This window comes from Podarcis melisellensis (genome assembly GCF_964234715.1).
Source record: "Podarcis melisellensis genome assembly, chromosome: 10".
Taxonomy (NCBI): domain Eukaryota; kingdom Metazoa; phylum Chordata; class Lepidosauria; order Squamata; family Lacertidae; genus Podarcis; species Podarcis melisellensis.
In genome coordinates this window covers 52926231-52940281 of record NC_138542.1, presented here as the reverse complement: position 1 = coordinate 52940281, position 14051 = coordinate 52926231, and the positions used below count along the sequence as shown (strand labels likewise).

Here is a 14051-nt window from a genome sequence, read left to right as displayed (position 1 = left end):
GGCAACAGATTTGAGTTTTAATTCAGTTATAAATATATGTATTTCAGAAGAACGTAAAACATTCTGAACCCCAACTTAAGATTTGATGCTCTGTAACAATAAAAGCAGTTGTAGGTACTATCATCAGACAAGCTGGGTTGACTATTTCCAAGAAATTCAGGGTTGTCTTTTTCTTGGTGTTTAGAGCTAGTTCATACAACACAGTTCCTTTATCCAAGCAATCCCAAGTGATTCTTGGCTATGTGTTTAACAACAATGGGGGGTGGGGGAATCCTGGCAACTTTATCCAGAAAGAAGTCTACCAGTAAGCTGGGAAGGAAAGTTTATGGGGCTACCTCTCCCCATGTGCCTTCTTCCCCATTGCAGCTCTGTTCCTCTCAGTGCATCATCTGCAAAGAATGTGATTTACATGTGCTTCCTCCCCCCAGCAAAATTCAGAAGCCGTTTGGGCATTTGTAACGGCTGCATATGGGCCACAGGTTGCCCACATGTGCCTTAGAAGCTCACTGTAAGAAAGTTGTCCAGTCTTCTCCATTAAAAAGGAAAGTACTGAACAGTTAGATAGAAAGAAAACTGTTACCCTCCTGGGTCAGTTTTAAACAAGTGATGACGATCTCTTTATTTTCTAGCTGAAAAGATAGTCTGCTTAAAAAACTGAGGGATCTTCAGCATGTCACCAAATTCAAAATTAAATGCTGACTAATGGGCACTAAAGAATCTCCATGAAGTGGCATTAGGATAATTAATGGAGGCAAAGCTTGACATTTAAATAAAACCATGTATTTATCCAAAAACTAGGTGAATGGTTTGCTGCCTTTATTATAGCATGTAGTAATTGTTCTGGATTCCTTTAAAGTGATGTCAGAGTTTAAGACCAAATAAATTATTGCTACATTTCAAACAGTTAAAACTGTGATTCTAAGTTGCTGTAATGAAAAATTTGTTTTATTTGTAATGCTTGAATTACCAGTGTGTTTTTACAGTATGAAAATATGATTATGCTTTTATTTTTCTAAAAAACAAAAACAAAACTTAATGACGGAAGTTTTTGCTGTTTGGGAGGGGGGAAAACATTCATTTAGAGTTTTTGGAGATAGGTACTTGCTTGATATACTTTTAAATTTTGCTTTTAATTAGGTTTCCTGAACTGTAGAGTGTATTTGTTTAGTTATTCAGAATTTACTGATAATATTAGGGGCTGGTAGACTATCTTCCCTCAAAAAAGTAGAACATTTTATTTACGGTGAGACCATGAAACTGGAAAATTACTAAGAGTGCCTTATAATAAAGGAAATCCCAAACTAGCAACATGTATATTTTATTTTATAATCATAAGAAAGTTCTTATGCATCTCCTTCAGCTTTCAGATTAAGACATATTACTCTGGTTGGTATATAAGAATGAAACATTTTTTTGGTAGCAACCTGAAACAGTTTATATAGTTCTGCTGCAAGTACACAATTTTTAATAAGGCCTTGAATCCCATAGTACATGCAATTTGTTTTTGTACCAAACACTCTGATAATAACAGTCTGTCAGACAGTTAAATAACATTAAGTATCTTGAACTTTCAAAAAGGTACCTTAACCCTGGGATCTAGATTCTGAATTTAAAAGGTGAAAAAAGATTGATGCAAATTAAAAACCATCAGGAATACTTTGAGAGACACAGGAAAAAAAATAAAATTAGCATATCCTGTTGCTAAGCAGCAATGAGCTGTCGGTTTCTTTGATATCAGAGCTGAATGTAAGGTATTCAAATATAGCAATTTTTAATATGGCGTTTAAAATACTGGCTCTTCCTCCCCATATGGCTAATGTATATAATTGTATCATGTTACTTAGGTACAAGTTGTTTCTCCACTGAGCCATCAGAATAACATGGACTGAAGAGATTTGCGAACAGTTGCCATCTCTTGCTGTTGCTGTTAAGAGAGAAAAAAATGCTGATCAAATGTAACATTTTGTATCATAGTGTTCTGACTTGCTGAATATAAATGGTAAATGTTTAATTTTTCTATTTAAATGTTGTTTTAAAATGTCACTGAAATTTTCCATAAATCAGTATTAACACTTACAGTGTCCATCATGATCTTCTTTTGCAACATAGCCATTTCTTTCCGAAGCTCGTTTTGTGCACCTACTAAAAGACTTTCATGAGTCTTCTCCATGTCTTCCATACTCTAAAATCAGATAGCAGCTTCATGAAAATCTGTTACTGGTTTACACCCAGAAATGTTGTTACATTTTAGAAGTCAAGGAATGGCCATGAATTACCAGAGTGCTTAGCAATGGCAACGATAGTAGCCTAAACACATCAAAATTTTGAGAAGTAATTATGCTATGGTAAGAGGTCATCTGGAATAGTGTTCTATTCTTTGCACTGCTTATCCAAACAATATATTGTTCAACTGCCCTACAGGAATTGCCAGCAAGATGACAAAAGAGTCTACAAAGCAGTGATATTACTAACACATATGCACAAATGTAAAGGCTTGACAAGGTTAGCATTACAGTAGTACCTCGGGTTACAGACGCTTTGGGTTACAAACTCTGCTAACCAGGAAGTGGTTGCTCCAGATTAAGAAATTTGCCCCAGGATAAGAACGGAAATCGCGTGCCAGCGGCACAGCAGGCCCCCATTACCAAAAGCACGCCTCAGGCTAAGAACTGTTTCAGGTTAAGAACGGACCTCTGGTACGAATTAAGTTCTTAACCCGAGGTACCACTGTATATGTGTGTTTTATCCAACTATGAAAATAAGATGTAGCCATGCTGTCTCTCATCACAGAGGAGATCAACAGTACTGCTGGGGCAATATTCAGTTGATGCTCATGCTACTCTTCATGCAATGCATATTAGGTGTCAAATAATCAAGTGGAAACAGAGCAGAATGGATGCAACATGAAGTTAAAGTTTAAGTAGTAGTTGCAATTATTTTTAAGCATAAATGTATAGATAGTATGCCACTGCAGATCTTGCCATATTAGCAGCAGGGACAGCACAGGATGTCTGTTTGTATCCAGCAGTTCTATGAGCAGAAAGCAGCTCATGCAACAGGTTTTCTTCTTCTTCCCTTCCTTCTGTACCCTCCAAAAACCCTCTAAGAACGCTGGTGAAATTTCAGGCAAATCCTCCTGGCCCATCACAGACCTATATGAGACAGACCCCACTGTGCAGAAGGGCATCTAGACCCTCTGGAAAGAGGTTTCGGGAGATGTAGGTAGAAGGAGGGGAAGAGAAAACCAGTGGTGGAAGCTGCCTTCTCACACAAGCTTTGTTTTAATATACTGTAAACTAAAATAACAATGCACTTTTAATAACAAACTTGATCAAATGGTTGTTGTTTTTTAATATACCTTCAAAAATTGCTCATACAGCTGCTTAATTGTTTTCAGTCTTTGACTCTGCACTATTCTTGCTTGTTGGAAAGTTTTTTGTTGTTGCCGAAACAGGTTCTAAGGAAGGGAAAAGAGGCTATAATAAATGTAGGAATAAATATTCATATAATAAAGCTCTATCACATTGTTACTAATTGTAAACTCTAAGCATAACCAAATGCAGTGGAAGCTGGTATGCTAGGACAAATGGGGCACTGCCTCTCCAACTTCAGTTTGCCCCATCTGCCTTGCCTACATCCCATCCATGGGTAACACTGCCAGTGACTGCTGCTGCTGCTGCACCCTGGCCTGTGTAGGATTCAGAAAGGAAAAGGTTAGGGACAAAACTAGAATTAGTTTGCTCTAGGTCCACCTGCTGTTGGTTTCCTTTATTTCCACTCAACTACTCCCAGTAGGCACCAGCCATCAGTTATAAGTGTATGTGTGTATATATATTCTTAAATTAATTTCTAAGCCTTTGTTGTACATTCATATAGGGTTTTCAGGGGCATGCAAGTCAGTGAATGAACAAAAAAAGAAAGAAATTCTAAGAAAATGGCGTATAGTTTTTACATGTCAAATTGTTTCCAATGGCAAGGTTTTCTTGCTTTCACTTGCTATTTATTTACATTTATATGCCGCCATAAACAATGGGCAACTTCTTGTAGTAACTGAATGCTTATCTTCCACTGAACATATTGTTTTTGCTTACCACTGCAAGCTTATCCAGTGTATATTTATTTAAGGAACAAATTGATCACAGTTTGATCACAGTGCAGAAACATTGGCCCTACTAACTATGGCGTAATATTATCTTTTGACCTAATATCTGAGATGTTATTACTGATCAGCACTTGGACTCTGCTAATTTACTTAGATCTCCTTCACCCTATGTGAGCATATTGTTTTCCTAAAGCTAGGGCTACACGCAACCCTGAATATTACCTGTCTGTTTTGTGAATGGTAACATTCCACACTGCAGTATAAGGAGAATGAAATATCAGCCTCAGGCACTTACATTTATTATTCAAGAAGTTAAGAAAAACAAACCATTAATTTTTCTTCCTGTTCCTCAGATTTCTTTATATCAGCATCCCACTGTTGAAATACATGCAGGAACTGCTGAGAATATTCGTGTTGGACCTTCTGCCTAAAATATATATTTTGCAAGCTGAAATAATGCATTTTTGAATGTTAACATGAAATACCATTGATTTATAAACTGTAAAGGCATCGGTGAAAGATGGAGCACCTAAAACATTCAGTTAGTCACACAAACTTTAAAAAAGGAAGAGTTGGTAGATATGAGAGAACACAGCTAAGGTGAAAGGTGGCCATCTTCTAATTTGGGAAAAAACACACCATAGAACATTGAAGAGTATTGTTCTAAAGTAGGTTTACAATGCAATCATATGCATGTTTACTTCAAGTAAGCCCAATTATGTTCAGTAAGGTGAACTTCTGAATAAATAGTGTAAGAGGTCAGGGGTCCCTTTACCTTTAAGAATGTAACTTAAATGTTATTTTAAAGAATTTGCTTTCTAAAATGAAATATTCTGATTAGGAACCAACTCCTTTACTATAGTAAATTACCAGGAAATCATATCCAGACAGACATCAAAACTCAGACACTAAGTCCAGGATGGAGATCCTTTTTTGGTCTAGTGTCACATTTCCAGGGGAGGGGTACAACTTGTTGGGGGGCCACATTCTGCTCATGGGCAGGAACAGAGCCAATAGTGAGCAGGGCCACCCTCTCTCTGACACCCCCATTTCTCTCTTCCCCTGTTTAACATGCTGCTAAGAGAGGGAAAGCCAGGTCTGATCTGATCGCTTGCATATATTATTGCTTTCATCCATTTTGGCTTTTCTGCTTGTTGGCTCTCCCTGCCTACATGGAATCAGACTGAGGGCCACAGGTTGAATCTCTGCCACAAATGTGCAATGTATGTTAGTGTTAATTATAACCCCCACCTTTGCTCTTGTTGTGTTTTCCAAACGTGTTCTATTTTCTGGTTGCTTGTTTTGAGAGAAGCTTTTGTGTACATTTCTAATCTTTTCCTTTTAGCCAGAAGAGCTTTGTTAATGTCCGCTGCAGAAAGACAAAGAATCATTAGGCACTGTATCTTAAAACATATGTAAAGGTTTGTAAGATTTACACAAAAAAGGCTAGAATGTCTCACACACTACACCTGGAGGGCTGTTGCAGCGTTTGGCTACAGTAATTAATGCATGAATCCAGGGACCTCTTCTCAAACCGATTTTGAATCTAGTATAAGCTGTATTAAAATTACAGGGTTTATATGGCAGCTTTTATAGTGTGTTGATCTATCAGTGAAGTATTTTGCCATCAACACTTTTAACACCCCACAATAAACACACAAACTAAGCGGAAGCTGGCTGGCACAATCCAAAGATTTGGATTCTTACATGAAGCCCTTTTCAAGCAAGCCCATAACCAAACAATCTAGGCAGGTGCTTTTGTAAAACATAATACCTTTTGAGGCTAAAACTTTAGAGAGAACTCTAATAAGAGACAGTAGAATATCAAAGGAGCAAAATACAGCATTGGTTAAGCAGTTGCCTTTCTTCACTGTCAAGTACAGTATTATTCATGTTCCATGATTTGCAGACATATTCCAAAACATCATGAAGTTCAAGATGGCTTTGAGAAAGCTTGTGGCCCATGTTCAAATTGCATAAGCTGTAGCCATGCTGTGTATCCTTAACAGGACTGAAACCTCATTAAAGATTAGTTGATCAGTTATATGCACTTTAGTCACTAGATTAATCAATTCTGCATATGGGTAAAAACACGGCTGAAGGAAGAAACACATTTGTTTTTAGATTATGTGCATGTGTTGTAGCTGGCATCATTTCAGAAGAAATAAGCATGCCAAAGGGAGATTGTTTTAAGCTGTTTCTTGCCATACAATAGCTTTTATAAGCACTTGTATTAAAATATGTATTTTTATTTTTAAAAACTGCTCCTCAGTTAATTGGGATACTTTTAAAGTCAGTTGATTAGATCAAAGAAGCATTGCAGTCCTTGTCCTTGAGCAGGCATTGGGACAAACTAAGAAGTCTTTTTGCATCATCCTTTGTTAACTACCACCCTTCATTACAGAAAGTGGAGAAGAGCTAGGTTCTTGCTATGGAGGCAACTGATATGGACACAGACAAGATGGAATCTTGCCAGTAATGTCTAGCAGATTAATGAAGGCCATGTTCCATCACATTTTGCCCTAGCCAGTCTATTTTAGTAGAATTTGCTTCACATGAGTGTGAAACCCAGAGAAAGACATAGAAATTTCTAAGTAATTTTTTTCTGAGCAGGCATGGATAACCTGCACCCTAATCTTGAAGTTTGCATTGGCACATCTGCTTTGGCAAAGTTATTGCAACTCTGATGTAATCAATTGATCAATCTAATTAAGTACTACAAATGACAATACCCACTGCACTCCTGCCATCATACTACAGGAAATAATGTTTGGAATGCAAATTGTTAATTTGTTCATATGACTAAAAAGAGAACATTTATTTTAAAAACTGGTTTATATCCGACTAAGTTGTTTCCAGGTTAGAGCCATTAAAATTAAAGCTAGCCATATCCATTTATTTCACTAGGTCTACTCTGAGCAGAACTTACTTGGAAACAATCCTGTATTTTGAAATAAAAGGGCAGGACCCTTCTCCCATATAACTATTTTATTAACTGACAGTATGTAAGTATTTTCTAAAACATACCTCCAAATCTTTCCAGCATATTCTGTACTTCTCCCCTATAAAAATATTCATATTTTTAGAATGACTTTTTTTGCATTAAGAGAACTAGTTTATATTTTTCAGATATTATTTGTAAGTGGTAGCAAGCTGCAACAGAGACCAACAATAATTAACACTACTAAAAGCCTTGTGACAAAGGGAGTGGGGGGAATCGGCACTGTGAAGGGGTATAATCTTTGGGGCATCTGGGGGGGGGGGGAATGTAAACCACAACAGGATAGACATTAAATTATATTGCCAAGATTTTGCCCATCAAGAAATATATAATTAACAAAGGGCATAACCTTCTGTTTATGACTCAGTAGTTTAAAACATCTTATGTTGAAAGCTGCCATTTTTAATTATAAGCTTAATGAGTCTGCTGAAAATTCTGTCAGAGATGCTAACGTCCCTAGGATCCTTGGAAGCCATGGCAGTTGAAGCAAATTTAAGACTGCAATCCTAAACACATTTACTGTGGAATATTTCTCATAGAATTCAGTGCACCCAACTTCTGAACTATGTTTAGAATTATGCTGTAAAATTGGTTTACATTTATAACATGGTTTACATGGGCTTCTATTACATTATGAGTTGATCTATTGGGGATTTGATGGTGGTTTGGATGTAACTTAATGTGTGAAGAACAGTGCAATCCTTTCCATGTCTACTCAGAAATCCCACAACGTTCATTGGGACTTGCTCCCTAGTAGTCTCTGTTAACTTCAGAACTTCCTTCCCTCTCTATTCTGTAATAATTATTGAGAAGAGGGCAACTGAATTATCCTTCATTAATTAATTAAAGTGGGCTAGATTCAAAGATTCTCTTCCTCCAATGGAAGGGGATTCCTCCAACAGAGCAAGCACCTTATATCAGAGTAAGCTCCTTACTTTGGAAAAAGAGAAGATTTGGATCCACACCAGTATCTAACCACTTCAAATGTTGTAGGCCTACAATTCCCATTATTCCTGACTATTTGCCATGCTGGCTGAGGCTGGTGGGACCTGATCTAACAACATCTAAAGGAGCACAGGTTATCCAGCTCTGATCTACAGCCAACAAATTTTTAGTTATGTTCCTATGTAAAGGTGCTGTTTTTTTAAACAGATCTAGATTGTAACTAGACTTAACAACGTAAAAGTAATATATATTTCTGGCTACAATAATTGTAACAAAGAGGCACTGGAAACGTAACTGATACTTTATAACTGTAAAAAATAATTTAACATTACATGGCAAAAAATAAATATTAAACTATTTACCCAACTTCATCTTCAACTACAGGACGAGGAGTCAGTGAAGGTCTTTTTTTCCCATGTTTATCAATTATTGGAGTTTCATCTTTATGGGAGGGAAATAGAACGTGCAGTTTACTAATTACTTGTATCACATTAAAATGTTTTAAATCCCATATACCACTTTTAAATGAAAATTCTTCAAAAAGCAATTTACAAGTTACATAAAATATCATTTAAAACCATATAAAACACCACAAAAATCTCAAAACAATATGTGAGAACTAAAAATGAAGAGGACCATCACTACCCCAGCATAATATAAAATTATCAAAATTAGGTGAAAATATTAGTTTTGCACTCAGCCCAAATTAACTGATAAAGGCCACAGTAAAAATAGCCTGTTTAAAACCTGGAAGGGATGGGCTCTGTGTAATGTCCCATGAAATCGCCTTCCACATCTGGGGGCCATGAGCAAGAATACCCTTGTCTGTCAGCTTGCCAGTCTTATTTCCATTATAAATAGGCACCTAAGTAGAGCTTCAAAGGCAGATCTTAAGGTATAAGCAAGTTGCTATGGATCCAAGCAGATCTCAGGCTTTTTAAAACTAGTATTCCAAGATCCACCAACCAAAACTTGGTGCAAAGACATATATTGAAAAAGGAGACAGCAATGTTTCTGAATACCAGTTGCTGGAAATCACAGGAGGGGAGAGTGCTCTTGAGCTCAAGTCCTGCTTGCAGGTTACCCACAGGCATCTAAGTTGGCCACCGAGAGAATACAGTGCTGGACTAAATGGGCCATTGACCTGATCTGGCAGGCTACTCTTACGTTCTTCTGCATCCAAGAATTTGTTTTGAGTACCAGAAATTAACCAAATTCATGGTCCTTCCCCACAAAGAATACCCTTGTTAACCCCTGCCTACACACACTTTCTTCATTTCAACAGTATATTGGGGGGGGGGTTCCTCAGTTTGTTGTTGTTTATTACATTTATACCTAGCTTTTCTCCAGTGACCTCAAATCATTTTCCCAATTACCATTTTACTTTTACAACAACTCTGTTAGGCTGAAAGACGGTGACTTGCCCAAGGCCTCCCAAGTGAGGTTGGTGGCTGAATCCTTGTCTCTGAGGTCCTAATTCAGTATGCTAACCATTTAATAATTGGGAATCAGAAATTCTTATCAATTATCGAGATCTGCCAGTAGATCCTGATCTACCTTTTTCCCATCCTAGTTTTAGGCAACCCTGCCTAAGCCATTCAGAGCTTTTAAAGCTCAACACCAGCACTTTAAATTGGCCCTAGGATTGCACTGGAAATCAGAGCAACAGGTACAAAAGTGTAATACGCTCTGAATGCCTGGCTTCAATGAAGAGCTGAGAAGCTACATTATGTTCCATTCTCTATGACTGCTGAGAATGTCAGACTATCTCCTCCCAATCCCTCAAGTGGAATCCACTTTCAAGAAAGAACTTCACCTGCTGAATGAAGTATCAGGTTTGAATCCTTCTCTGCCAATTGCATGGTCATCTAATGAGGAGTAAACTTCTTCCATTTCACAAAGAAATTTGCTGTTGCGAAGACAGCCTTAGGCAAATGCCAAGTCAGATTATCCAGCAGTCCTATTTGATAGAATTTGGGGTGTGTGTCCCCCCATACTATTGTGAGAAAAAGGATGACTTATCCTATTTGTATTAGGAGTGCAACAAAACATGTATTTATCATTTTGTACTGATTACTACACCTTCTCTAACATCCTCTTCAGAGCCACTCAGATGTTTTTTTGTATGTTCTTCAAAGTCGTAGGCATTAACAATTGGATCTTCCTGTGCCAATTTAGCAGTTTTTGCTGCAGATTTTCTTCCTGATGGTGCCATAATCAGAGCAACTGCCATAAAATATATATATTTTTTGTTTAATTCACCACATAACACACAGTATGAATTTAAGATAGGGAAAATAAGATACTAAGATACCACAGATTCCAGCGTATAAGACGACTTTTTAACCCTGGAAAAGAGGTTAAAAAATCGGGGGTCATCTTATACGCTGGGTATGGGTGGCGCGGAGCGGAGCCTGCCCTTCGCTGCGGCGGCAGCTCTGAAGCAGCAGCAGCGGCGGGCTCTGCTCTGGGCGGCTTTCTCCTGGTGTGGAGCCCATTCCTCTGCTGCTTCAGAGGCAGATGGTGGCTGGCTCAGCTCTGCGCCAGGAGAAAGCCACCAGGAGCAGAGCCCGCCCTGCTTCGGAAGCAGCAGTGGGCTCCACGCCGGGCAGCTTTCTCCCGGCACGGACCTGCCCAGCGTATCAGGCGACTGAGCTTATAAGACGAACCCCCAAATTGCAGCTGCCAATTTGGGGGGGTCGTCTAATACGTCCAGTCGCCTGATACGCCGGAATCTACGGTACTATTTTATCTTGTATCTGTTATTGCGAATTCAGTCAGAATTCAATACATATCTGCAGAATATTTTTACAAAACTTTCACACATTTTGAAGTTAAACCTCATTTGTCTACGTAAGCTACAGTGAATAATTATTGTAAAATGTCTCCAAGAACAATTTTTGAATGAGCTATTAAAGTTTAAATAATTCTGCTAGACCAGCTGTGCTGCATGAAGTTCTTTGACTCCCAATTTTGTTTCCAGGCCCAATTCAAATAACCTCTTTTTACATTTAAATCACATGATATGTTGTAGAATCAGGATATCTAAGTGGTCATCTGTTACATGAAGATGACTGCATATTTCAATCTTTACAGCATGGGTCTGATCCAGTCCCCCCAAACAAGTTATTCTGAACCCCAACCCCAAGCTCCCACTAGTTTTGGCAGAGGCAGGAGAAAGGAAACTAAAGCAGACAGTGCTGGGGTGGATGGAACTGAACGCCTCGATGGGGACATAAATTGTCTTCTCCCTGATCATTTGATGAATGCAGATGTGACCCCCTCCCCCTCAGTTGACCTGCACAGACCAGCTGGGGAGGGGAGACAGTTTGTTCATTGTCTCCCTGTATGTGTGAGCATGTGAAAGTGCAAGACGGCCACACATATTGCTGACATGCATCTCCCAAGGAGTTGGCAAAGGGCAAATGTGGCCCTTGAGCCTGAAAATGTCACCCCCCCAAAGCTCTATAGGGAGACTTTCTCCGTGTTTCAACATCATTTGAGGTGTGACTGCTGGTACACACTGTTAGATCTATTATGTATTTGTTAAGTTCTAAGATTTTGTACATGGTTTCTAACCAATTATTATTTGTACCAAGTTCAAGGTGTGGTTGGGCTACTGGAGAAAGAAACCCCCAAAGATAAACAATTAGGGATTCAATAATCTAAAAATACTACTGTTGTTTGACAGCATACTGTTCATCCCCCTTTCCTCCCCTCCCATTTTGGAGCACCTTGTTCTAGCTCCCGATAGTACAATCCACTTTGTACAATGATGCTTACACACCCGGATGTGTTTTAGAATTGCAGCCTCAAAGGCTGCTTCACTCAGCCACAAGAGCACAACCAACAACCTCTTCCCGCTTTTCTTCACTTACCAAACTTTTCTGCTCTACCTTCCTTTCAAGCCCAAGGCAAAGTGCATGCATGACACATTGGGTTCTCCTCCCATTCTACCCCCCCCCCCGTCACAACAGCCCTGCAAACCTCCCCCCCAACCAACCTCACTGCAATCAACCGAAGGCAACCAACCTTCAGGGTTATTGTTTTTATTTTGATTATATATTCTGTGGTTTTATATTTTGATTTTGTTCTGTGAACCGCCCTGAGACCTCCGGGTACAGGGCAGTATATAAACCAACCAACCAATCAAATGAATGAATAAAACCACGCCCTAGACTTCCCAATCTCTCTCACCACCAACAAACTAATAAATGGGTAGGTGGAGAATCTGTCCACGTGACGCCAACACAAAAAACCCCCACTATACAAAAGAAGGAAATCTACCCCTCAAACTCACAATGCCTATGATAGCCATGTCTCACACAAAATGTAACTGACTCTATGAACTGAAAACACCAAATGTAACTGACCTGCAGATCAGTTTTACATACACCTTTGTTATCCACTGAAATTATTCAATAAAGAAAAACCAACCAACCAGTCCTCTTATTATTATTAATTTATATACTATCCTATACCCAGAGGTCTCAGGGTGGTTCACAGAATAAAATCAATATATAAAACCACAAAATACCTAATAAAAATAAAAACTGCAGCCCAGTACCACCCCCACCCACAAAAAAAACCAAAAACCATTTTAAAAGGGCATAGGATGTCATTAAGATCAACCAAAAGCTTGGTTAAAAAGGAACGTTTTTTGCCTGGCGCCTAAAGGTGCCAGGCGAACATCCCTGGGGAGAGACCTATGAGGTGGGGCGGGGGGGGGAGTGGCTCAAAATCACACACCCCCCCGTCAGTTTCGTGGTTGGGGGCGGGAATTCGAACCGCGGCCTCTCCTCGCCCCCAGCCTGGCGCTCTAACCACCAAACCAGCCGCGTGACTTGATGGCCTTCCCTCAAGGCCGCCCCGTTTCCCGCCTAAATTACCTCAGGTTCCCTCCTTTTGGTTCTGCCGTTGTCCTTCCCCACCCGGGTCCCCCTTCCGCCAATTTCTCTCTTACAACCACCCAGCAGCATTTCCTACTTTCCCAAACCGCCGCTTCCCACCCCCCTTCTTTCTCCTCACTCCCTGAAAGAGGGAGAGAGAGGGAAAGGTGAGGCGGCGGCGAGAAACACGACAGGAACGGGCCCAAAGAAAGTTCTATGCAGTTAATAAACATCGCGTCCTGTGGAACCTGCGCCAGACCAGACCTAAAGAAAAGTCACCCGGCGCCTTCGCTCCTTGCCTCGCGTCTGCACGCGTAAACGCAAAAACCCCCAAGCGGATTAAACTTCAGGCGGCGGGAAAGGGGTTGGGGGGGTATCACAGTACACGCTTTCAAACAAAACATGCCACATTTCCCTAGTAATAGTAATAATAATAAACCAGCACAGAAGCAGAAACGTTCTAAACGCCCCAGGCCGGTTTTCTATTTGCAGGGAAGTTTTATATGAAGGGAGGAACTTCCAAAAGTTCCTCCCCCCCCCCCGTGCAGTCTGAAGTGGTGCAGTCCATTCTTTCTCTTCCAGCGGATCGGCTGCACCTGCCGCCTCAGGAAGCTGTATCCGACTTTTTTTTTTTTTTTTAAAAGAAGAGCCTATGGTAATGCTGCACACCGTCTGAGGCAAAATAAATAAATAAATATTTTTTAAAGGTTGCACTCGATTTTTCCCCCTCTAAACAAAATACCGCAAGTCCGTCTCTCACTTCTCCCCATTGGTAACAATTAGTTAAATAACGATTTCCTGCCATATCATGACCCACACAATTACCTGCCTCAGGTAGCAGCCGCCTCACTCAGCCTAATGGGAGGGGCAGTCCTGGCCTGCGCATTTCTCACTTAAAATTTTCTTGGAGTGAAACTTACAATTTTATTTTTAGGAGAGTCTCTATTCTCTTTCCCTTTTTCCAATCCCATGGTCAGCCCACTAGAAACATTTGTGGTATAAAAAACATGGGCGTAGCAACTGCCCCCCCATCAAGAAAATAAAGAAAAATACTTAACTGACCAACTGCATCACAGAAAACTCGGTTCTGCCCTAACATAAAGCCTCCCCCCCC

The 14051-nt window shown here is 39.7% G+C and overlaps 2 protein-coding genes across 7 annotated transcripts in view; one reads left to right on the top strand and one right to left on the bottom strand.

Moving 5' to 3' along the window:
- The window catches only part of CHPT1 (choline phosphotransferase 1), a 19805-nt gene extending 17729 nt beyond the window's left edge, over positions 1–2076 (top strand). For all 3 annotated transcript variants that reach the window (XM_081928388.1, XM_081928387.1, XM_081928386.1), the window contains one exon: positions 1845–2076. In XM_081928388.1, the coding sequence (XP_081784514.1) occupies positions 1845–1889 (45 nt within the window). In that variant the 3' untranslated portion in view covers positions 1890–2076. The remainder of the gene's footprint in view (positions 1–1844) is intronic.
- Positions 1019–14051, bottom strand: SYCP3 (synaptonemal complex protein 3). 4 transcript variants are annotated; one of them, XM_081928434.1, is made up of 9 exons: positions 14000–14051; positions 10131–10274; positions 8411–8489; positions 7130–7164; positions 5354–5471; positions 4430–4529; positions 3359–3457; positions 2078–2182; positions 1019–1924 (listed from the first exon to the last, which is right to left on the bottom strand). In XM_081928434.1, exons 1-9 carry the CDS (start codon positions 14034–14036, stop codon positions 1871–1873), a joined length of 771 nt encoding a protein of 256 aa, XP_081784560.1. In that variant the 5' UTR covers positions 14037–14051; the 3' UTR covers positions 1019–1870. The 4 variants fall into 4 exon arrangements, with proteins under 4 accessions (XP_081784560.1, XP_081784563.1, XP_081784561.1 ...); XM_081928437.1 differs by lacking the exon at positions 14000–14051 and adding an exon at positions 13763–13917; XM_081928435.1 differs by lacking the exon at positions 14000–14051 and adding an exon at positions 13202–13327.